The sequence below is a fragment of the Vanessa atalanta genome, chromosome 22, assembly GCF_905147765.1.
Source record: "Vanessa atalanta chromosome 22, ilVanAtal1.2, whole genome shotgun sequence".
In the NCBI taxonomy this organism is placed as follows: domain Eukaryota; kingdom Metazoa; phylum Arthropoda; class Insecta; order Lepidoptera; family Nymphalidae; genus Vanessa; species Vanessa atalanta.
This window is the reverse complement of record NC_061892.1, coordinates 128,079-152,988: the sequence shown is the minus strand read 5'-3', so window position 1 is coordinate 152,988 and position 24,910 is coordinate 128,079. Positions and strand designations below refer to the sequence as shown.

Here is a 24,910-nt window from a genome sequence, read left to right as displayed (position 1 = left end):
TCCCTCCCAAACTCCACTGGGTCACCAATACGACACGAACGGAGAGACTTCAGACGCGAAACCAAAGGCTTTACGTGCTTTCTGTGGCATAAAAGTGGTATTCTTTGGCTGATATTGGGAAATCATTAACAAAAAATACTCAACAATATTTTATTTTGAACCTTAGACCTATACCGATATGCAAGAACCACTGGGCCAACGAGGCAGTCTTAAGTATATAATTTATGAATTAATACATTAAATATCATAGCACTGTCTATTTATTGTGTATGATTTGGTTCCTATATTAAGTAATGAACTTCGCTTCATCTCAACTCGGTTAATTCCTTAATCAATTCCAAAATGATACGACATCGGGACGGAAGGTGTGATCAAATCGAAATATTTCAATTTGCTTGTCGAAGGGAATTCGATTTAAATTACAATGAGTCGCGGGAGGCGGTGGGGGGCGGTGGCGCCCGGGGGAGGGTGGTGACGGTGAGGAGTAATTATTAATGTATAAGTGAATATTTGCGCGTATTGTGTTCAAAACAGCGCTCGTTTTTATATCGAATGTTTATAATTGGATGGACGAAGGGTTACGTCGAGTCCGCTTTCGTATAAGGCTTCCTAGTATTTCACAGGTAATGCCTACGTGCGTTATTTTCGTATAAGTAGTATCTCGGCAGTTTATGCTCATATGACCATTGTTTAATATGTGTCGATATTTTACAAATAAACCTAAATTAAACAGTTAAACAAAAATATTTGATCTAACTCTCAATATCAACCCTTTCGAATATAACGTCATAATTATACACAGACTTGCAGTAGGTATATACAGACAGACATTATATTTACTAAGAAAGTTATACATAAATTACGTGCCTAAATACAAGCTGTGGTGATTGTTATGTAACTGGGCTTTAATTTAATATAGCGTTTGTTATTCCTGCTGACACATAAATTAATTTACCCTTCGATTTAATTAAAATCTTATGTTGAATAACGGTAAAACATCAGCCATAGTTACCTAGATACCTACCTAGGTAATTCTCAATACGAGATTCTATAGATGAGGTAAAAGCGATGGGTAGGTAGGTATTCGGTTTTTTTTATTACAACGACGAATATGTAATAGGATTTCTGAAAAAAGTTACTACTAAGTTTCAAGCGGTTTCTTCTCGAATATGCTCTACGTGCAAAACGGTTGTGGTTTTACATTTAATTTTATAAATTTACGAATCACAAGTCCTCGAAAATCAAACTTGGAAAAGGTATATTGTGTTAGGATAACCTTAAATAAAAATAAAAAAATCCGCTGCGCTCTCTTACGAAATATACGATTCTCAGTTAAATTTTACAAAAATTTTGATCACTAATACAAACCTTCACTTATAATACATACTACCCACTTGTCCCGACTTCGAACTTGTACAATAAGGGGCTACATACCTAAAACTTTAAATTACGGCAAACCAAAAAAATGCTTATTTTAGACCGGGAACATTCTCGGGTGCATGCAGCACAACCGTCCATCGCAATTGGATGAATGGTTAAAGACCCCATAGCGAACAGACATACAAACGTTCATTTTTATTTATTAAGAAGAATAAAATTAGCAAGATTCATTAGTAATGGTCAGACGTCAAGATTATAGCATAATAGTAGTCAATATGATGTTTAAATATACTTTACTCGAAATCAGCCCTCTCTCTACAGGTACAGGTGAGGGCGGTAGGTGGTCGGGTGGTCGGGTGAGGTGGTGAGGTGGTGCGGAGGGCTGGTGGTTGCGAGGCGCAAATTAGAATTCCGCAGCCGCGACCAATTCGCGAAATGTGAACATTTCGCAAACGTCTCAACTTCGATGTAGTGATGTGACTTCGATATCGATATTTGAATTTATTATACACATGCTACAAGAATAAGTTTTGGAATCAAAATTAGTTTTTCCTTTACGTTAACCAGAACCAGAAGAAGAGTTACTTAATTTTATTAAAACGCTTCTGCTGCATTACCTCTAACTTCTACTATTGATCTAATCGACAGAAAGAGGAAAAACTCTATCCCATCTATCGCAGTAAGTCGGTCGCTGTAGAGATTCACCTATTATTATTTCTATTTTTTAATAAGCCTTGCTGATATGTACTAAACATTGGTACAAAATTGTAAAAAAGTATTTATTTATTAATAATTAATATCAATACTCCATTTAGGTATGTTGTTTATTGCATTTTCCACTGGATGTTATTATCATATCACAAATAGTTAATAATATAATTTACGTTATATCGATATCAACCCCCATCACTACAAAGCGTGGGAGCGAGCGAATATCTTGGTAAAGCGTTAAAATGAAATGTTCGCAATTTGAATATCGTCCGTGTCTTCAAACACCCACCACCCGGGACCCTCCCACGCCCCTCCGTACCCTCCACGGCTGTAGCGCGTAAACGCTCACGAAAAGCGTGATATTAAATGTAATCATTTTTAACGTGACATTCTAATAAGTCAATGTCTGTCACTTTTGAATAGGCGATAGAGATCTAGAAAATCTGTTAATTTTATATTCGCGATTTAAGACGTAATAGCTTATGTCCTGAATCACAATATACATACATACGTCACTCTTTACCTGACGACCCAACACTAAGGTTCCGCTTCATCTTAAATGAGGGTAGACACTAATGATTTCGGATTTGGTTTACTCTTCGAAGAGAGCCAGTCGGCCAGAGCCAACCGTCAAAAGTTTATCAGATGTTAAGTCAAGTAATAGCCTTTAAGTCCCACTCCTGGGGGTGGATTTCTCATTTTCATGAGAAAGACGTGGAAATCGAAGCTCCAAAGCGTATTAGTAAAGGCGCACGTAATAGAATGATTCGACAAATTATTTCCTCGCGATGATTTCCGTCAACGCCGAACATGAGACGCATTTGCAAGAAAAATTTAGCATATGAAAACGTAATAGTAGGCACTTGGCTTTAACACACAATCTTCGGCTAAGGCTTATATGTTCTTCCCACTGGACTATCCCGGCTCGTGAGTCATGGCGTCTCTACATAAAGGATAGATTTCAAATATAATAAACATTTGTGATCACAGAGGTTTACGTAGTCGGTCTCTTTGTCGTCCGTAGTTTTGTGTCTCATCCGAGTTGTGTGTGTGCGTACACAACAGTAAATGCAAGATAAGTATATTATAATTATGTCATATAACTCGCTCGTAGTCGAATAACTTCCATTTAAGTTTAGTAAATACTTTTGAAATGACTTCACAGAGCTAAATAAAAATACATTTCTTGTAATATTATGCTTTGTTTCACTTGAACATTTTTCATTTGTCATTCGTAGAATAAATGTATGAAAATAAAGGAATCTGTGTGTCGATAAAAATAGTCATTAGACAATTATAGTATTCGTTGACTGTAGTATTAATTGGTCTAGCGGCTTGTTGCTTTACATCTCGAGGAGCGAGGTAGCAATCCGGATATGGAAATATCGGCTGTACCACGTACACTCGCGTGCCTCGATAAGCGAGGAAAGGCATTGATTTAAGGCACTGTAGTGCCGTCCCATTGGATGCAGATAATGAGTAAGAAAAGTCACGAAATGCAGATTATAGAGTTCTGTTAGCGCGCGCTTACGTCCTATGATATCAACAATACCGATGGCTGATCTCTCATGAGGACGGCTGCTGTAACCGAATTGTTCCGTAGTTAGATCACACTACCCGTAAGCTAAACGAATCGTTTATCGAATATAGTATAGCAACTTATTTTTTCATAATGTTATTCCATGAAGCCCCTTTCACTAACAAACACACTGCATTATACCTAAACACAAACTATGCATATGAAAAAATTAATGGTGCTTGCCTTGTTTTGAGCCCGCAATCTTTTGTTAAGTTTCACGCGTTCGGACCATTGCGCCGACTCAAGTCCTTGTTCATATCACGCAAGTAAAAGATCGGGTAGTATGTGTTGCTTTTTGTAAAAATACACAATGATTTTTACTATAAAGTTTATTTCTTTGTTTAAATTAAAATATTAATTAAGTATAACGCATTAAATGAACAAAAACCTTTTGAATAACTATAAACTTACCTACTTGTAAAGATTTAATTTGAAATTGAGTTTAAAGTTACAACCGGTCGGAATATAGACTATAACTAGTGACCTTTCTACAGAAATAAGGCCATTGATATATTAATTATTTAGAATTAAATTTCCACATTATGCATGAAGATCAACAAACATTAACGCCTCGCATTTTATCGTCTCCATAAACAATATATACTTAGGTAAATCTATTAAGCAATGTTTTATAAATTATTGTTATTTAACGTAATACTAATTAAGCAATTACAAGATTATACATGTTACATTTGAAAGCGCTGTGCAGAGGCTGGTCTGGTGACTGTGTAGGCAGGCGTTAGACCAGTACGAGACCCGGAACTGGCAACAGTATCCAATGGCGGTATCGCTACAGTTGCGAGAGTCCGGATTGGCGGCTCAGAAACAGGCGGAGTTCGTCACTGATTCACAACAGTAACTCTCCGAGCTTTCGTCCTGCGCACTTCAACTTTCAACTTAAATAACTTCACTGATCTACCAATATTATGAATATGAAAGCTTGGATTAGTACGAGGTAACTCACGTGATTTAAATTAGTGATTGCTGGCTGATCAACGCATAGACTGTCTAATATTCTTCCCCAATTTATTGGAGAATCAAATTAATTGTTTTCAATCGATTTGAAATACACGGAATTTCAGTTAAATTGAACCCCATGTACGGCAATGTAAGGAATTCTATTGTCTATGGACTAAGAGCCCGCGTCACGAGACGACACACTCGTCCGCTATATTTATTACTTTTATAAAATGTATTGCACAGGAATACACAAACAATTATACAAGATAAATAATACGTTCACGGCGAGCGAAGCCGGGTCTTTGTAGCATTGTCTTATTTCATAGAGCATTATTCAAACAAAAAATATTTCGTAAGAATATAATTATCTTTTTGTTCATTTTTCTATCTACACATATATCTTGAATGCAGTGGGAGTGTCGTCAAAATGTATCTTAATCAATCTACATCTCTCTTTTGTAACGATGACGTTAATGCAAATGCATTTGATCTAATTTGTAATCCCCAACCCCAATCCTCAACCCAAAAGCATTAACTCTTGGGTTGAGAGACCCTCCGGGCCGCAGGTGGCCAAGGGACGCCAAATTCTTATACAAATAAAAAGCAAATTTGATTATAGGTACCTATTGTATTTTGTTTTAAGTTTATATTCCAGTAACTATATACAAAATTATACATTCAACTACAATAGCATTACATACATGTATAATGTCATCTACTAAACCAATTTACTTACCTAGGTATATACAATATTTATTTATTATTTTCTAATTTATTATTTATCTATTGGAAAATAGTGGAGTTAAGCTTCAAATTCTCCCCTGGTCAGGAAAAGATGACCTGGAAAGTAGAAGACCGAGAGAGATAAGGCAGACTAGCTATATCTGCTCCGTTTGGTAATTTGTAATTCTGACTCACTTCGGCGCGGGACTATTATTATTTAATTATTAAAAACAATAATCAGTATTCAATAAGCTGTCTCCTACGACCACAATACTCCAAGAAACCAAGAAGGCAAGACCGACTCGTCAGCCGTGACGACAAAAGTTATGACGCTCTTGTCTCACGTGCTGTCCGGCGCCGCTCTCTGTCGTATATCTTTCGCATAACGCGAATATTGTATACATCGTTGCTATATATTATTATATGTATATGTATTTGTTTTCCTTAATTCATAATAATTTTAATGACCAATAATTTCATCTCTACTAAGCATACCGCTGCGGTTATTTATATTTTTTAATGTTTTTTTTTTTTTTGCAACGTTCTCTAATGTACAAATTTAAAGAAATACTTAAAAATAGTCAATATCGCAAATGGAGCTTGCTAATTTCCCATACTGCCGTAGTGTTCCGTACGAGCCGGTCCGGTGGTCCGCTAGAACATTGTTTTGTTTTATCACATACTAAGCATTAAATACCTGAGTCCTAAGGCCTGCACATAGCGTAAAGCGCTGAGTGCGCAGCGCAAACAGCGCTGACAGAGAAATGACCGCCGTACGTCATACTGACATCGGACGAAGACTAATGTGGACGTGACTCCTGATGAAATTGAATATATTTTAAGGAAGTAAACTTTATAATAGAGTGGTTTGAATGGTCATTATGGAAAGCAGCTTCTAGCGAGAAGAAACGATTAGAAGCTGTTAGAAAGATAAAAAGCTTAAATAGTAATATTTACCTAATGTCTTGGGTGTACAGGTTATTGATAAGCAGAAATTCCTTGGTATAACAAGAAATAGACAACAAATGCATATTATCTAAATTATTATCTCTTGCGGTCTTCATGTGTGTACAGATGCTACATTTATACTATTTTCTTTCTTCTAATATTCGCTGAAATTCTAACTCGCTCGCTGTAGACACAAATGATGGATAATATGAATTGAACACTCGGGTGTATCAGGAGAGAGCGATGCCCTCTTGCGTATTTTCATATTTCATCAGTTATGTACTGTAGCTTGCAAGGATTTTTTTTGTCACATATTTTTGTATCGTGTGTTTTGTCCCCAGAGACTTATACCTGAATTACGTGTCGCTTATTTAAATAAAAATATAATATATTTAGCTGCAAACAGAATGTCTACAGGTTAGTTTGAAATGAATCCTTACAGTAGATACGTTATTGTCAACCATATAAGTTTTGATTTTCGGGCCTTTAAGTCTGGCATTAAATACGATAAAAATAAAACCTGTGCCTAATAGAAAATCCGGGCTCGTCCACACTAATCCGTCGCGGTCGCTCCGAACTGGCTGACCAACAAAAACAAAGCATTAGAGCAGCAGCTCTTTGTCGTATTTTTGCCGAGTGCGAGTGACTCTGACAGAGGGCGCCTTATGACGCAGATTTTTTTCTTTCGTGCAAGCCGCCGACCGCCGCGCGCCGCCCGCTTCATTTCGGTCAAATGACTGCCCGACTTCAATAGTTCCCGGGTTGATAGATGACTTCGTTGTTTTTCGAATTGGTATTTTTGGTTTGGGGATTCAATATATTTCGAATTTTATTTCCTTCAATTATTAAACGAATGTTTTCTGTATTTAAACATGTATCAAGTGCCGAAACACTTTTAGTCACGCTCCATTTCTAATCTATCAGCGGCACTTCATACATTTACATAAACTAAGTATATATAGTATTTTTCAAATTAAATTCCTGATTAATTTAAAAATATCAGTGCGCAAGATCTGTTTTTTATTAGATTAGTACCAGTAGGTATTTGAATGAAACACAACGAAACGACAATTATACTTTTAGTAGGTAATTAGCATATTTACTACGTTATAATTTTGTTAATTACTTAAACTAATTATCATCTTTGAACGCTATGTCCTTGTCATACATTATTTTAAATTCTATTTTACATTTGGAAATTATGAAAATACAAACAATATAAATAAAAAAAATTAAAAATTTACAAATAAAATTACTATCTATCCAGAACAAGAATTAAAATAAGCGCCATCTCTTGTCACATAGCTTAAGATAACAAATATCTCATATCGTTGCTAGTCACCAATAGATGTCACTAGCAACGTCATCAAAAACGTTCTAATCCGCTGTCAACTTCGAACTATTACTTACTTATCATATATACTAGATGGCGCTTGATATTATATGTTTACAAGCAACATTATATACCATGAACTGTGTAAGAGTTACATATTTTTAATAGTTTTTTAAATTGTTTGTAATAATAGGTTAATATTCTACTGCTGGACTGAAGCCTCTACTAAGATATTTCAAGAGCTTTTTTATGATAAAGGTAGGCCGACGTACACGTGAGCACACGATGGTAAGTGGTCACCGTTGACTAATTTAACCAATTCAGATCATCACCAACCTTGGGAACTAAGATGCTATGCTCGTAATTACTGCCTCACACACTCTCCAAACTGGAAAAATACTAAGTATACCTACTGCCTAGCGGCAGAATATGATGAGTGGGTGATTCCTACCCCGACGGGCTTGCACAAAACCCTACCACCAAGTCAACCAAGATTCGCAGTGACTGGTACCGAAGACTGTGGGTTCGTACCCAAAAAAAACCTTACTGATTTTCATTTGTGATTTTCTATGCTTAATTTGTTTATAAGTAATTAATCTTGGTATCGGCGGTGTAGGAAAATATGGTGTAGAAATCTGTATGCGTGTGACAATATTCTACCATGCACCATTTATCACTAGAGCAACGTGAGGCAATAAGTTCCAAGCCTTCTCATGTCTAGCAACGGCCACTTGATGGTAGGGCTTTATGCAAGCCCGAAAGGTTTGGAGTGTGATTGAGCCAGTGCAACTACATGCATTAAAAACATAACATCTTAGTTTCCAAGTTTGGCCGTTGACGGTGTAAGAGATACTCTATAGGTAATTAAAATGGTGAAAAAGAGTAACTACTGAGTTTCTTGCCCGTTCTAATCCGTAGAATCTACTTTCCGAACTGGTCGTAGATTTACATTGAATTCAACCCTGTAGTGTGACGATTCAAAAGTGCTTTCATGAGCCTACTTAAATAAAGAATGTTTTGATTTCGATTGCTCATATTTCTCAAGGCAATGTATATGGGTGGTGTTGACCACTTACCATCAGATGATCCATTTTCCAGTCCGCCTACCTACAACTATTTTTAACTGTCTATTTACCTACCTAATTTTTTAATTAAAAAATAAGATGTTGAAATTGCCCAAGGGAATTTAATTTACATTCCATCATCTAACATAACCTGCATTTCTACCTTTCGTTCGTCGGTCAAATTTTATCCGTCGTCACGTTTTCTTGTTACTTTACCGTACCCTGTTGTCACGTGACCAAACTAATGATAACGACAAAAATGCTTATAAACATACACCTGTGTTGACTGTTACCCCGTTTACGATAACACAAACTTCCTTCGTAACAGTTTAGTGTAATACCAGTAAGTTTAACAGTATTCGAATTGATCTCGAAGTTTTCAGCACGATTACATTTAAGCAACAATTGTTCAGGCTCGTAAGACTCTTAAATTACTTGTAAGTACAATATTGGTAAATTTATTATTCAATAAACTACACTAGACAATAGTAAGATATAATTATTAGTACCTCTTATTTCTCCAATCCTTAAATTTAACAAACTTCTGGTTTGTTTTAGATCCTTCTAAATATATAGTATCTAAAATGGCCTAACCGAGATGACTCAATAGTTACAATAATGATTCTTAACCGAAGGCTGCGGGTGAGCGCAATTGAACGCTAAATTTTTGTTTATAAATCATTGCATGCTCGGCAGTGAAGGTTAACATCGTAAGGAAACGGTAATTCAGTTAAAATTCTGGCACGTGTAATCCGACCTGCATAAGAGCTTCATGGTTGAAATCTTCAAGCCTTCTCAATAAAGAGACAGCGTTTTCCCAGCTGCAAAAGCTAGCACATGCAGTCTGTAAATTGAGGTTGATACTTTACCTGTGATTCGCCTGAAAAGTGTATTAAGATATCATTAGAATATAATAATTTCAGTCAATAACTATATTAATTTCAGATTCCACTCAAACGATGGGGTATTACTTGCAAGTATTATTTATGACTACAATGATATTCTTAACAACGAACCAGGCCAAGATATTGAGAAACAATGCACTTATGACAAAAATGGTTTCGAACTTTCGCAAAGACAACGACTTCTCCGACGAGAAGGAAGAAAGTCAGCTTATTTTAAGTAAAATGCAAAACGTTTTGTGTAAAAACTTCCCGACGATACCGTGCAACATGATCCTGCAAGACAAGGCGCTCAAAAAATTAATAGAAAAATCCATACAGCAAATAAACTACAAGAAACTTTCTTTTGAAAAGACGACGCCCTTTCCCGGATATCTGACCCTTTTTCCCATCGTAAATAACGATTTGTCGAGCCAACCGGCTCAGGATAAAGTTTACTTCGTTAAAAAAGATTATAGAAAAGACACGCGCGAGAAAAGAAAGAAAATCAAGACCAAAACGCACACAGCGGTATACAACAGAAAGAAACTCCGTAAGTTTTACCCGCACAAAGTAAAATACAGGGATAAGACGAACAGGAATATTAAGGAGGACTTCGGTGAAAATTCAGAGGAAAAGCTATCAATGTCTGTTGAAATACCGGACATGACCCAGACGAGGAAGCACCAACACTTCTCGTATAAGATGGAACCCGTCGATCCGCCCGTTTGGAGAATAGACTACATGAAACACGGCGAGCCTAGTGTCAACATGTTCGGACAAGATGACGGGTTTCATGGATTTATGAAAACAGGACCGAACGTGATCGTAGACGGAAATGTTGACACGCGGAAAGACGTTCTCCACCCAGACGTCTACATTAAAAATAATTATATTAGAAAAAACTTAGATACAAGGTCGGTTGCTGAATAAATATTTTAATAAAAATTTAAGAGCAATTGTTTTTAATTCATAACCTATTTAGTACCTTAGTCCTATGATATGCGAACACTTGAAGACACTGTTTGTCAAAGTTCGTGTCCACACTGAAAAATCATAAGCGAAATATCTATACCTAGTTATATATTCCTCCACAATCCATATACGGTATACCGAACCGGGAATAACCGGTACGAAACTCAATACGTATTTTTTCCTATTACACGTGACATTCTTCTTGTATATTAATAATAGCGTAAGCCCATTTTTGTCCCAGTTATTATGGGACGATGGCAATATAAAAAATGGGTTGTAGTTTTAAAGAGCTCCAGCCGTAGATGTGCAGAAAATTAATGAGGATTCTATTGTTACGATTTAACAAAGAATTAATTTTAGAGAGCCGATAAGTTACTGGCCTGTTAGAGAGCGGTACTACAGCTGTACCTATAACACAAAAAAAACGTAAACATTCTAACTGAACTAATGTATACTATGTGATATTGAAAATATCCTTTAAAAAGGTTTCAACATTTTGGCGCCAAATGTAGATGTAGAGTGACCTAAAAATCTTTTGAATAAAGGCGAAGTTTCCCGGGAGACCCACTGGTTACAATTAAATCCCATTAATTGAATACGATTAAATTATCATTCATCCGAATGATGTATAAACTGTAAACGGCTGTAACACGAGTTACGATAAAGAGTTTGATTCATTAGCGTGTAAAAACAAATAATTTGTTGTACGTTTTTCTGCATTGTTAATTATAACCGGTCCTTAACAAAGTACGTACTAAGTAAATAAATAATAATATTTACTGGTTTGTGCGTATTGTATCGGTGTGAACTGTTCGCACAGTGATATCACTTATCAGCATCGCTGCGACATTAGAGCGAAACTCTAGTTGACTTCTCAAATGGTGTGCAAGTTTTATTTAACAGATAAAATTATTAAAACAAATTTTATTTATGTCGATAAAACTACAATTATTTAAAAATGACAGCAGCAAATGAGTATTTATAAATATTCTCATGCGATAGTGCTATCACTCGAAGCCGCAATACTAGTTAGTAAGGCTGTAAGCACATTAGTGATATTACAAGGTAATATAATTATGTTTTTATTTAATATTAAGCTGAGATTACTCAGTGGCTCGACTACAGGGAACCAAAGATCGGAACGTATCAATAAATAACTTTATAAGTGGGTATATTTTGAGGCTAATAAGCTTTAATGAATGAATGAAAATGTTAGATACGGTTACTATTACTCATTCATCGGTTCAGACGGATCTGCGGTGAATTAAGAAGATTGAAAGATTTTCATCATTTTAATAAACACACACTTTATACCTTTAATTTTTAATAAAGTGTCATAAACATTAATATTATTATTATTAAAAATGTATTGTTAAAAATGAACTATTTTCCAATAAAATTTTATGCTGTTATTTACTTAATTTTGTTGACAAAAAAAAAACAATTGGTGATGTGTTTTTCTTGCTAATTATAGAAGTAATTAGTACAAATGCACTCTCGTTTGCTGCTAAAAACTCAATTAATAAATGTTTTCACTTAGCCTACCTGATATGCCATTGTGAACACGAGTTAATATAGCGTATAGTTAATAAACAGTGCAGACGCAACTTAACGCGGCGACAGTGTCGCTCGACCTCTGAACTTCCATATCTCTCTGATGTCACATTCGAGTTGTGAAAATACGTACACTGTGACAATGTCTCGGCCCGTACTGTCTACTCATGTACTAGATATATCCACAGGCCGGCCGGCTGTGGGAATGTTCGTTGAATTATACAAGAAGAAAGACAACGGCTGGACGTTATGGCACAATACAGTGACATCTAGCGATGGAAGGATACAGTTTCCGTTTTCAAAGGAATCTATGGCTGAAGGAACGTACAAACTGAAATTCAACGTCGAGGACCATTACACGAGAAGCAATCAGGAAACTTTGTACCCGTACGTGGAGGTAAGTACACGCCGAACGTGTTTCTTTACGTTGCAATTTAATTAAAAAATCAGTAGATAAATTAAACCTACCATCGATATAACGAACATTTTACGTATCCATTTATCGGCTTAGCAAATAACGATTAGGATATTCAAAAAGATATCTTGTAACATTTCTAAGCTATTAGTTCAAATTGGAAATTGAAAACAATTTTTACGTACCTGCTTTTTATTTTAAAATATATAGGTACCTAGATAGTTACTGCGAATTTTATAATTATATGCTGTTGTGGATCTTTCTGCACAGGTTTCTTAAGGATACGATCCCATAGTAGGTACCTACATCATATTAATTTTAATATAAATATATTACATTAACTGAAACTGGAAACAATTACCTAAATAAAAAAAATAACTTTCAACGAAGGAATGAAAATTTTAATTGTATGAATAAATTTTAAATGTATCTAAATTATCTAACGAAGAATTATTATTAATTTCAGATTGTCTTTAAAACGAAGGAAGACGAACACTACCACGTCCCGTTACTGCTCAGCCCGTACGGCTACTCCACCTACAGAGGAAGCTAAAAATTTAATGTTACGATACCATTATTTTATACTGCATTTAAGATTATGTTTATCAAGTAAATATAACTGAATAAAATATACTATTTTTACAAGACATTACTTTTTTCAAATAAGTGATGAATGCTAAGACATCATACGTACGCAAGTTCAGGGTAATGGAGGAGAGATCTTTCTTGCCAATTGCTACTTGCAGTCATACTCTTTGAGCTTATGCAAGGCTCCATGAGGAAAGTTTGATATTTTCAAAATGACATACTGTTTTTTTAATTTACACCTCAACCTGCATAGTTATTAAAGTTCAGAAAAAAAGTAAGAATTCATGCTCTGAAACGAATAGTCGTCAAATATTTTAATTTTATATCGAGCAGATAAAGCTGATATAAAGTTAGTCTTGTTACAGCTGCGGCCGTTTCAACAAATTACAATATTAATGTCACCAAACAAGTGTGCGCAAATCAGAAATCCCTTTCAGTGTCAATGTCCTAGTGCTCGGGCGACCAGGTGGCGCATCAGTACGCCTATTCTAAATTAACAAAATCTGTCAAGTTTAATGGAAGCATACAAAAATATCGGCTTTACTTTACTTGGATCGAATAATTGGTACAGCCTGTTGGTAACCTTCAAATTATAAATAAAAGACGAAATAAACAATTAACAGTTTTATTAAGGTGATAGTACAAATGATATAATTCTAATTATCTATATCGAAATATTCTAAAGATCTATATTTACATAAAACCTAATTCCTATTTCGTATACACCTAACTTGTAAAAAGCTAAAATTAAATAAATCTCTTCTATTTAAAGTTTATACACACTGACCTACAGAAGGCATTTATTTAAATATTTCTAATATATTTAAATGCATTATGAAATAAAATAATATTTTATTCTTAGATGAAAAGTCACGCCACCGCCTCATAAGCGACGAATATTTTTATATATTAAGTAATTATTAAGTAAAATAAAATATAATTTTGTTCTTATAACCAAGAAACTATAAAGAAAAATTAAATGACATCAAAATCATCAACGGAAACACTGTTTTAAAATAAAATTAAAAACTGTTTATGTGCGTAATAAATTCATAAACAAAAACTTATACATTTTAAATTATTTTTTATTTGAACGCTCGCAATGGTTGTCTATTGAAACACTGAGATGCACTACGACTCACTAAAGTTATAAATACGTTTTACAAATACACCTAACATTGTATTTTGAAAAATCATATGCTACAAAAATTTGTTATCGCTCATTGATAATTCATATTAAAACAATTGAACTTTGATTGGCACGCAGACTCGCCGCCGGCCGGTTCTGTAATATAAATGGTCACATTCGTCAGTAAGCTGTACGCCAAGTTCACAATCACCGTTTCTTCGTAATGTCACACACAAAATATCACAGGACGTATCACAGTTTGTTCTATGGCAATAATGTCCAACTAAGTCTCAAATAGTCCGTACAATGTCCGAAGCTGCTGTTTTCGCTGGATGAACTAAATTGTGCGCTACACTTCAACTTATTGGAATAATTTTGCAATGTTCAAAATAGAACGTTATCTTTGATGAAAGTCTACAACCACATTGAGTGCATTTGTACACGCTACAAGTCTGATTACAAGTTTCAGTATTTACAACAAATATATTTATATTATGTCAAATAAAACAATCTTGTAATGAGACATGTAGCATATTCTGTAAAGAAATTATGAAAATGCTGTAAAAAACATATGAGTATTAATTCCACCGATGCTCACAATTTCTCCATTAATATTTACCTCTGTTACACCTGTAGGGAAAGTTTAGGTAAATATAATAATAGTAAATGACATCTTCGTATAAAACTCACCAGATGTTAGCCGGGCATATCTTTAGCGCTGGCCCTTTGAAGCTTTGCGGCGCCACATCTAGTGTAGTGAACACAGAATCAAACGATTAGACAGTGCGTGTATTCGCCGCAATGACCGACCAAAACCAATTTACCCATAAAGCCACTTCTAGGCGTTTTATGTCCAGAAAGTGTCGCAGTTAAAATTTAGAGTAGTTCTTCCTCGATATACATAACATTTTTCTTGTGTATTATCTTAGAAATATATCATAACAAATTAATGACCAAAAAGTATTTAAAAACGTTGGTTTAATTATAACATTATATATAATTGTTTTAGTACCAAGGTTGCCTGTGCAAGAGTTCTTGTAATATATTTTAAAACAAATATTAAAAATGAAAGTAAGTATATTTTTCAACAAAACTGCTTTATAATAAAAATACTGACCTCAAGCCAGTGAACCTGCAACAAAACCCTATTAGTAGGAAAAATTAAAAATAAACCCACCTATTTATTTCCTTCTTCTTGTCCCACCACCTCTTTGTATCTAGCTATCATGAGCTTCTTTACCGTGTCTCGGTATGTAAGTCCAGGTGTAGGAGTGTATATGCCCCTTTTCTGTCCCAGTCCAGCCAAGCTTGGTCTTTGTTCTGCTTCGATAGGGGCTATCCTGCCTTGCTCCTCTTTCCCAAGTCCACGACCCTCAGACCAACCCATCTTTTGTAACATTTTGCCCCCTATAGTATCTACAACTGATGGTGGTGGATGTGACACTACAGGTGCATGGACCTCTGGTGGCTCATACCGTTTTCTGATCGGTGGTGGGTCATCTTCCCCAAATTTCATTCGCCTCTCTGCTGCCCTGTCTCGGTATCCATTAGTCTGAGGCATCAACTCACTCTTTTTCCTAAAATCTGCCAGGTTTTGCTTATGAAGGTCTGATAATGTTTTATGCTTTGTCAATACTTCAGTTGAGGGAAACTTTCTTTTACAAATCAAGCAAGTGAGTTTTGACCAATCTATTATGCCTTCATCACTATCAAACATGTTTATTTCAGACTTTTTCAAAAGGAAATCATCAGTGGAGATAGGAGGAGGAGACAGTTCCCTGACATGTGTAAGTGAGGGAGAGGGTCCAGCTCCCAGCACTGAAAAACCTATATCGGCAGAACCTTTGCTAGCTCCGGTATCGAGCGGTTGTTCCATGACTATATTACTTTTAGCGTTCTCTTTCTTCTGATTTAAAGTACGAGCCCACCTCTCCATGTCTTTGGCTATTTTTTTAGCAACCTTTACTTTATCTTCTTTATCTTTCTTTTTCTTTTCCTCAGGCTCTTTTGTGATGGTATTGTCTGCATTTGGTTGTGGAGGATTTTGTAATTTAGGCTGGTCTGAATTTGTTGAGTTCTGTGAAGCAACAATATATGTAGAGCTAGTAGAGTCCCAATACATGTATTGATTGGTCTGACTATTAAAAAAGTATTGAGTGTTGCCATCGTAATATAACCCTGTTGCTGGATCATAATAATAGCCAGATGTCTCATCATACATGAAAGTTCTGACATCTGGGGCACTGTATATAGTTTTACCATCACCGGTGGGAATGTTAGCAACAGGAGCAGCTTGGGCAGAGGAGGCAACAAATACTGGCACAGATACTGGAGTCCAAGCCATCTGTCTGGCTTGAGCAGCTGAGATAGCAGACTGAGCAACTGCTGCAGCTGCATTTACTCTGTCAGCTTCAGACATTGCTTGTGTAGAGTTAAAACTACCCATTTGTCCATAATAATTCGAGTATTCTGAATTACAATTAACTGGCTTTTGTACTTTTTGTGGTTCATTATAAAAAGTTATGAGTACTTCTCTACCATCAATTTTCAAAGGGGGATCTAAAGACACTAGTTCAGAATATGCTGCCGTTGAATCAGCTATTGAATTGAAATTAATGTACGCAAGGCACTTTGATGCACCAGTTAAGGTTTCTCGTCCAATAGTTATACCAGCAATGGAATCTAAAACTGTTTTGGAACACCAGTCTTTTATAGCTTCTAATATTTTCTCCTCAGTTGTAAGGGCATCTAGTCTCCTAAATAACAATCTCTTTGTTATTCCAGAATTTGACTCAGAAGCACTACCTCTTTCTGAATCACCTCCATATACGACTCCTTCTGATCTCTTTCCCTGGCAGTTACGTCTGTAACATACTTGTCGTCTTTTAAAGTTATACGAGCCACACTTACAAAACCAATCCCCTGGGGAAGCATTTGCTGCTTGATCGTCGTGCTTATCTCTGTCATATTTACCATCAAAGCCTTCTAAATTATCTTGGCGCTCGCGACTACCGGAGCGGCTGCTGGACAGGGATTCGGTGCATTTTTCAAAATCACCACTGATAGTGGGGGGTGAAGGTGCATTAGGAACATCTTTATCATCGTAGCGACGAGGTGATCGGCGCCTATCACGCTCACGGTCACGCGTTTTGTCGTAGCGATCGCGGCGATTATAACGATCCATATCACGATCACGGTCGCGATCGCGACGTTCCCGATCACGATCGTATCTTTCGTGACGTTCGCGTCGATCTCTTTGCCGATCCCTCGGTGATAACGGCCTACTTCTGTCGGGACTAGCGCTGCGACGGTTCTCCCACACAGGAGACCGGGGCCTGTTCTCACCCCAGCGGGATGTACGCTCGTCTCGACCTCTCCACGACATCGCAATGCCTGTGAACATCACACATAATGAAACAAACGTACTCACAAACCCTTTGACGTTGATCCCAAGTTTCAATCATCGGTGAGCCCTACGAGTACAACGACGAAAACCTTTTCCTTACGTTATGTATTTTTACCTGCTGAAACTTTCCTGTACAAAAGTTAATCCTTAGAGCACCTAAAAGACTTATACTTTTAATGTCAATGAATCAAGACAAAAAATATAATTTAGTTGAACATTACTATGTACTGAACGCCATATTTAATATTTTTTCACTTATCATAGACAACAGACTATCCAAAGGTAATGGAATTACTAAATTAATTAAATCTATTGCAAAATGGGTACTTGGGAGTAAGGATTTATTGTGAAAAGTTGATATAATATCTTATAATAAATCGATAATAATGAATTGATTAATAAAATGTAAAATATTAATCTTGAGCGATAAGGGTACATTTATACTATCAACATATATTTATGTAGAAAATTCAATTTAGGAATATAGGCATGTTATTTTTCTTTTTTATATAGTGATTAATTCATTAAATGATATCGCAACAAATATTGTGTTGAAACTTTAGGAACTATATAAGTAATAAATATTAATACTTATTTTTAATAAAACTAGTAACAAATCAGTAACAAACACTTTTGAAAAAAACATTGAGCAAACTAAAAAATATTTTTTATTTATTTAACGAGCGACCCACCCCGGCTTCCTACAGATTTGCTGAAACTAAATATACTACAGAATGCCTTACAACGTTCACAGTTTTTTAATAATTAGACAATATAAACCTTTGTCCCTTCGTTTTAAATCTGTAATATCTTCGAAAATATTCATTTAAATTACATGCTGTAAAGGGCTATATTGATCTATATTTAATGCACAATATATTTAAGGTACTTTATTGGATAAGGATTAATGCTTATAATAAGCCATTATTTCTTGGCGGATCGCGGACATTTTAAAGAGTTTTTAAGTTGTACAATACTGTACTACATTATTTTGATCTATCTTATAGGGTTCAGCCAGCATTTACAATGTAAGCACAAAAGTATGTTTATTTACATCACTTTAGAAACCTCTAATATTATCAGTGTTTCTCTACTATATTGTGCATGTATTATACATATAAACCTGCCTCTTCAATCAATCTATCTATTAAAAAAACCGCATCAACATCTGTTGTCATGTTGTGTAATTTTAATGATCTAAGCATACACAAGGACAGACAGTGCGACTAAAGCGACTTTGGTTTATACTATGTAACGATGGGGTCAAAATTAGTAGTCAAATTTGCTTCAACTTAAACGCATCTATTTTTAATATTATAATAGAAAGAATAATACAAGAAAACGAGAACACAAAATTTAATAAAACAAACACAGTTGGTACAAGTGTAACATTTTATTTTGAATATTTTATTTGTCTATCATAACTATTCTACTTAAATATAAGCAGAGTAACATAATAAAAATATTACTTGACAGCAAAAATCACAGCTCATATCAATTCAATTTCTACAAGTAAATACAGAAATGAAAAATTACTTACATTTCTAATAGCTTTCTTTAACATTATTCCAGCTCGCCTTTAAATGATGTTATGAGGATGGATATTTAAACAATGATGTGTCTTCTTCTCTTGTATGTCAAATAAATGATGTAAGAAAGAGAGAAATGAATAACACAAAACAACATTTATATGTAAAGACACTAATTGTTTAAATATTACTCAAATCCATCTTAAATACACTCTTTCTCAACGGCCAGTTAATTTTTGTAAGAAAAAATGTTGATGTTTTGAAAAAAGATTATCTGTCACAAAATCAAAGAATATAATGTATAAACATATGTCATCTTTTCTATAAATAACATTGGGATAATATTTTGCACTCATACACCGCTGCTTGAGTGCAAAATATTATCCCAAATATATAATTTAACTGACAGTTGAAAATTCATTCCATAAATGTATGTATAAAACACACTAAAACATTTAAATCTATTTATAATATAATATCTAGCAACACTATCACGATAAACTCACTTGACAAAGTCGAACAATATCATTTTTAAAATTCATTTTAAAAGACAATAATATTTTAAAACTATTAACACAAGTTGATACTTGTTTAAAATTTCATAGATAATATTTACTTTATTGGCTAGCAACACTACAATGAAATGCAACACTTATAATATTAAATACTTGATTTTCATTCATTTTCATTTAAGGCTTAATTTATTTTTTTAATAATACAAGCTTCGCTGACAATTAGCACACAGCATTTATAAATGTATTTTTAAAAGTATGCAAATATGCTTAATATTAGCGTACGAAGGTATCAATGGTGTAATTGAGCTATCGTCACACTCAATTCAAACACTAGTTTTATGTTTTGTTATTTTTTTTTCAGTATTTTTGCTATTTATATCCTTCTAGTCATCAAAAGCCCTTTATTACGTTTAACATTACCAACTAGCGAGTAGCAATCACTACAATAATGTTACATTCTTTCAATTACATTGTTAATCCCCATTGTATTCTGAAATATCATCTATTTCAATATTCAACCAAAATCTAACATTATCAACATAAATAAATTGAATAACATTGTTTGTCCCGTTTGCACTACTAATAATATTCATACCATTTAATTACAGCTGATTCTTTGATTTTTTGATCAAATACAAATTTTCATTTTACAAAGAGCTGACAATATGAATAATTCATGTTTATGCAAAATGGTTGTATAAATAATAAATTGAACTACTAGTTGCAATCCCATTTTTCAATTCATAAAATATCATGTGACAAACAATTTTTTTTTATATATTGGACAACATCACATACATTACTCTAATCCCAATGTAAGTAGCTAAAGCACTTGTGTCATGGGAAATCAGAAGTAACAACGGTACCACAAACACTCAGACCCAAGACAACATAGAAAACTAATGAACTTTTACTACATCGATTCGGCCGGGAATCGAACCCGGAACTTCGGAGTGGCGTACCCATGAAAACCGTAGTGTGTACACCCTACTCGACCACGGAGGTCGTCAAATTGATTTAAATTGTATGAATAAATAGGTAAGAACATAAATATCTGCAATTTGTCAAGTGATCTTTTATACAGAAATAACATGTTTTGTCACCTGAATAATTATGACATAGTTTTTGTAAATTAATCACTTCACTGATCATTTAACTTGGGGCCGTTAAAACTTTGTTAAGATGTTGTTGATGCTAGTGTTAATCATTTTGATGTTGAGCCATCAACAAGTTGTCGTAAGGCATACAAGTCATTAACTAATAATAACGAAATCCTTATCTACTACAGAACATCAAGAGTCACAACTAATAATAGTAACGAAAAAGAAATGTAAAATAAAACTATCGGTTGACCTGTCTTTACGCACTAAAAACAAACTATAGTTACGAGTCACTAATTCTCTTGTTTCATTAACACATAGAAATCCAAATAAAACAGGAACAGTCGGGGTGTCACTATGACGCGACAATTCAACTGAGCGAATCGTCCGAGTCATAAGTGAAAAGCCGGCGCTATTCGTGTCGGCCCGTGAGCAGGTGCTCCCGCAGGGTGCAGATCTCTCGCTCGATGTTCTCCCTCGCGGCCGCCTCGAAGCTCTCGAACTCCAACGTGTTGTAGAGTTTGGGGATTTGGACGAATTGGTTTAATATCTACGATCATAAGAATAATATTGTAAACATTTTGTTCTTTAATTAATTCACTGGAAATCGAATATAAATTTCACTTTGTTCAAAGTCATCTGTAGCTTATTTCAATGGCAGGAGGAGTAAAGATAAACAAACAATTTCGATTCCGAACTGACATGATACCGTCGTTTTTGTGTCAATGTTGGTCAGTTGTTATTGGAACTTTCGATGGAAAATTAGTAGATATGAGTGATTATAAATAAGAATATAATAATCAAGAATTATTTATAGAGCATAAAACAACAGAGCTATTGACAAACCACACACATTAATATTGAAATCCCTAGTAATATTATAATTTGTAAAGTAACTCTGTCTGTTACATCTTAACGCTAAAACCGCTGAACCGATTTAGATGCGATTTGGTATGTTGATGGTTTGATAGGAACAGACTATTTATGTGTTAATTTCCCCCCTCGTGGAGCAAAATTGGGGGAGATGGTTCGTGCGATATAGTTGGTAAAGCCACGGGTTCAGCTAGCTCACGCGTCGGGCGGGCTGACCTTGATCCTGAGCTCGACGTAGTTCTCCTGCGTGAGGTTGGCGTACTCGGCGCGCACGAGCTTGGCGTGCGCGTCGTACTCCTCGCGCGACGCCGCCATGACGGCCAGCTCGCAGTCGCCGAACAGCTGCAGGTCGCGCATGGGCGCGCCGCCCGCCGCGCAGCCGCCCGCGCCCGCCAGCCCCGGCGCCGAGCACGCCACTGCAAGCGCCCGCCGCACTCCTTTAGTAGTGTCGAGCCGACCGGCCGAGAGACGGTGGTGTGGTGTAGTGTGATGCCTACACCGTCACTCCCATGATCCGAGGGGACGGCAAATCCGACCGGAAGGAGTTAGGGCGCGGGACCGACGGCTTTTCGTACGCATCGAGTTACGTTAGTGTGCACACTTCCAAAAGATCAACTACAACTGGTGGTATCCACCCAGACCAGAAAGATATAATTCTGTTTTGCTGAATTAATAGTTTATAGTGTGAAAGTAATTTATATACCGGGTAGACCTGCGCTGGACCCGCAGCTGCCGCACCACGCCTCGTCGTCAGTTAACAGAGCTAACACGTATGCCGTCAAATCTTGCTGGAAGATATGATTGAAATGATTAGTAAAATAGTTTGACGATCAAAAGAAAATTAAGTAAAAATCTATAAGTCTACTGCAGCACAAATTACTATCTCAAGAAATAGGTTTAAATGAGTGCAAGTTTTAAAAATGATTGAGAACTTGTTACTTACAGACTGCGGATGTAGATGCAACAAGTCTGCTAGCAGCTTCACGGTCAGCTCAGAAGGCGTATGACGCAGAACTATTGCTAGTTTGAATGCGGCCGGCTGCATGACGTCCGGGATGCCCTTCAGCAATAGATTTTGCCAAACCCCTGCCTATGAACATATACATATATTTATGTTGTAATAATATAATGTATATACATTGATGCCTGATTTAAATACTACGATAAGGTCTGATAAGGTCTACAAAACATACTGTTTTCAACATTTAAAACCTAATAAGTGTTTCAATAAGCCCATAAATGTCTCATTAAAATGGATGTTGTCCCGGTTGATCACTGATATGGGTATTTTATCCAGAGGTCCTGGTCCTCAGAAAGCATGAAACCTTTTGGTTCTGCACCTGATCTATCCCTACTCAAACTCATATTGAAAATAGATTTAACAATAAATTAACAAATATTGTACCTGATAAGCGATACAATTCCTTAAGGAATGCCAGACGGAGTCCGGTGGGGCTGCATCCACAATCTCCTGCCAAGCCTGGTCGGCAGCCGGCGCCACGAGCGTCCCGCACGCATTGCGCCACATGCGAGACGCCGCGCAGCCCTCGCGCTCCCCTGTACACAAACACACATACACTGTCATGCTAGTCTTTCATGACTAATTATTACATATAAAAAAATATATATTCACATCTTATACTCAGATATTAATAAAAAATTCAAATTATATCAAAAGTTATATTTCAATAAAATATATTTAAGCTACATATTTTAATTTTTAGTTCTTAATCATATTTTATATTCATAGCCATTTATATTTATAGCTCAGAATTAAAATTATACTAGGTAAGGCAAGAAAAAGTAACATCACCCGCTGCCGACTGTTAATATATATTACTAACTAAATTTAATATACTAAAGCAAAATAATTTAATTAGTATGAAAAAGTATTAAATTTTGTGATAATTATATTAAATCTAAATGATAATATGAACCAAGTAGTCAATTCATGATTTTGTTTATCACTGCCTGTCGACTTAGCCTAATATTTTGTTATATACACTATATTATGTTAATACACCAATCAACATAATTACTAAGTTAATTCAGTTTCTAGGGGCCATTAATAATCATAAATTAATTTTAAAGTTTATGTATATTATAAGGATAGTATACGTTGGAAGGGTCATCACTACTGTAAAAACTATTTTCATTGAACGACCCTTTTATTGCCTAAAACTAAGCATTTAAGACTTTTTTATATTGATCATAAGTGATAACACTGTTTACTAAATTCAATACAAAGGCTTTTGTGAATTTGTAACAAATAATTGATTATTTATATGGTATTTGTAAATATTTCATAAATATTACTATAATTTAGAAAAAAAAAACTACAATGATATTGTTAGTTCTGTGGGGTTGTTGATTATATCCTATATACTTGTTAAACATCTAAAATAACAGAACATAACAGTTACATACTTCTGTGAAAAGGTTTTATACCATGCAATGAATTCGTCTGTGACACAAATAAAAATATACTTTTTTATTGGTAGGCAGTAATTATGACATACAACGAAATTATCACCTCCCATATCAGGTTCTCTCCACCAATTGTTAATCGCCATTTTCAATGGTTTACTGTTCAAGCCCACCTGGAAAAATGTGACATTAATGCACTGGATCACTCGCTATCGCTTAACAATATCCCATCTCAAATCAGAAATGATTTATTTTGTCAAATCACCTACTAGCTAGTAGCTAATAGTGTTTTTTTAACTTGACATTTTAATAAAAACTACAAGGCGACATTTAACTCTTTCAGTTTCCGGAGCTTGAACAAAACTTTAAAACTAGAACATAACCTTACATCGAGAGATAGTTTGAAACAATTAATTTAATTTCGAATAAATATAGAAACGAAATTTGAGAAGAACTTACAAAATAATATCCAATAATGGATCGGTTTAAGGTTATGATGATGTTGTGTAGTGTTTATGAACGTCACGAGCGAGTTACCGATTTAGCGATTTAGGGCGAGCGCATCGCACTGCGCGAGTGTCACGGTGCGAGGGCGCGGGTGGGAATAAACAGGAAAGTTGCGGGGATAATGGGTACTGGGTAGTGAGATTCAATCGTGTATTTCTTTATTTTCTTAATTATCTATACTCAGGCAAATCTAGCTCAATAAATCTATATACTTTTATTTGAATAATAAAATATTTTTAATATTTGCTTGAATACTCTTTTCGAATAAATATCACTTTATCTCATTTTTCCAATATTTAAAAAATTAGCTGCA

At 35.2% G+C, this 24,910-nt stretch overlaps 4 protein-coding genes across 6 annotated transcripts; 2 read left to right on the top strand and 2 right to left on the bottom strand.

Annotated features, from left to right (window-relative positions):
* Window positions 1-9,693: 9,693 nt before the first annotated feature.
* LOC125072569 lies at window positions 9,694-10,512 on the top strand. Its single transcript, XM_047683199.1, has one exon. The coding sequence runs from the start codon at window positions 9,694-9,696 to the stop codon at window positions 10,510-10,512; it is 819 nt and encodes a 272-aa protein (XP_047539155.1).
* A 1,698-nt stretch (window positions 10,513-12,210) lies between these two features.
* On the top strand, window positions 12,211-13,172 carry LOC125072636 (5-hydroxyisourate hydrolase). Its single transcript, XM_047683279.1, has 2 exons — window positions 12,211-12,505; window positions 12,990-13,172. The coding sequence occupies exons 1-2, from the start codon at window positions 12,212-12,214 to the stop codon at window positions 13,074-13,076; spliced, it is 381 nt and encodes a 126-aa protein (XP_047539235.1). The 5' UTR covers window position 12,211; the 3' UTR covers window positions 13,077-13,172.
* Window positions 13,173-13,733: 561 nt separating this feature from the next.
* On the bottom strand, window positions 13,734-17,908 carry LOC125072635 (RNA-binding protein 5-A-like). Of its 2 annotated transcripts, XR_007119968.1 has the most exons (3): window positions 15,418-17,907; window positions 14,931-14,988; window positions 13,737-14,396 (listed from the first exon to the last, which is right to left on the bottom strand). XR_007119968.1 is itself a non-coding variant. In XM_047683278.1 (2 exons), exon 2 carries the CDS (start codon window positions 17,623-17,625, stop codon window positions 15,418-15,420), a length of 2,208 nt encoding a protein of 735 aa, XP_047539234.1. In that variant the 5' UTR covers window positions 17,626-17,633; window positions 17,762-17,908; the 3' UTR covers window positions 13,734-15,417. The 2 variants fall into 2 exon arrangements, 1 of the variants encoding a protein (XP_047539234.1); XM_047683278.1 differs by having other exon boundaries at window positions 13,734-17,633; window positions 17,762-17,908.
* Window positions 17,909-20,645: 2,737 nt separating this feature from the next.
* On the bottom strand, window positions 20,646-24,688 carry LOC125072702. Of its 2 annotated transcripts, XM_047683375.1 has the most exons (7): window positions 24,550-24,688; window positions 24,197-24,263; window positions 23,069-23,220; window positions 22,607-22,753; window positions 22,367-22,451; window positions 21,880-22,079; window positions 20,646-21,340 (listed from the first exon to the last, which is right to left on the bottom strand). In XM_047683375.1, exons 2-7 carry the CDS (start codon window positions 24,234-24,236, stop codon window positions 21,203-21,205), a joined length of 762 nt encoding a protein of 253 aa, XP_047539331.1. In that variant the 5' UTR covers window positions 24,237-24,263; window positions 24,550-24,688; the 3' UTR covers window positions 20,646-21,202. The 2 variants fall into 2 exon arrangements, with proteins under 2 accessions (XP_047539331.1, XP_047539332.1); XM_047683376.1 differs by lacking the exon at window positions 24,197-24,263.
* Window positions 24,689-24,910: the final 222 nt, after the last annotated feature.

What these genes read in the sequence shown, in the direction of transcription:
- LOC125072636 (XM_047683279.1), top strand. Translation starts at nt 12,212, where the DNA reads ATGTCACATTCGAGTTGTGAAAATACGTACACTGTGACAATGTCTCGG. An exon ending in CTTTGTACCCGTACGTGGAG is followed by an intron (nt 12,506 to 12,989) that starts GTAAGTACACGC and finishes TATTAATTTCAG; the next exon opens with ATTGTCTTTAAAACGAAGGA.
- LOC125072635 (XM_047683278.1), bottom strand. Translation starts at nt 17,625, where the DNA reads ATGTCGTGGAGAGGTCGAGACGAGCGTACATCCCGCTGGGGTGAGAAC.
- LOC125072569 (XM_047683199.1), top strand. Translation starts at nt 9,694, where the DNA reads ATGATATTCTTAACAACGAACCAGGCCAAGATATTGAGAAACAATGCA.
- LOC125072702 (XM_047683375.1), bottom strand. Translation starts at nt 24,236, where the DNA reads ATGGCGATTAACAATTGGTGGAGAGAACCTGATATGGGAG. An exon ending in GAGAGAACCTGATATGGGAG is followed by an intron (nt 23,221 to 24,196) that starts GTGATAATTTCG and finishes GTTTGTGTACAG; the next exon opens with GGGAGCGCGAGGGCTGCGCG. An exon ending in GTCCAGCGCAGGTCTACCCG is followed by an intron (nt 22,080 to 22,366) that starts GTATATAAATTA and finishes GGGCGCTTGCAG; the next exon opens with TGGCGTGCTCGGCGCCGGGG.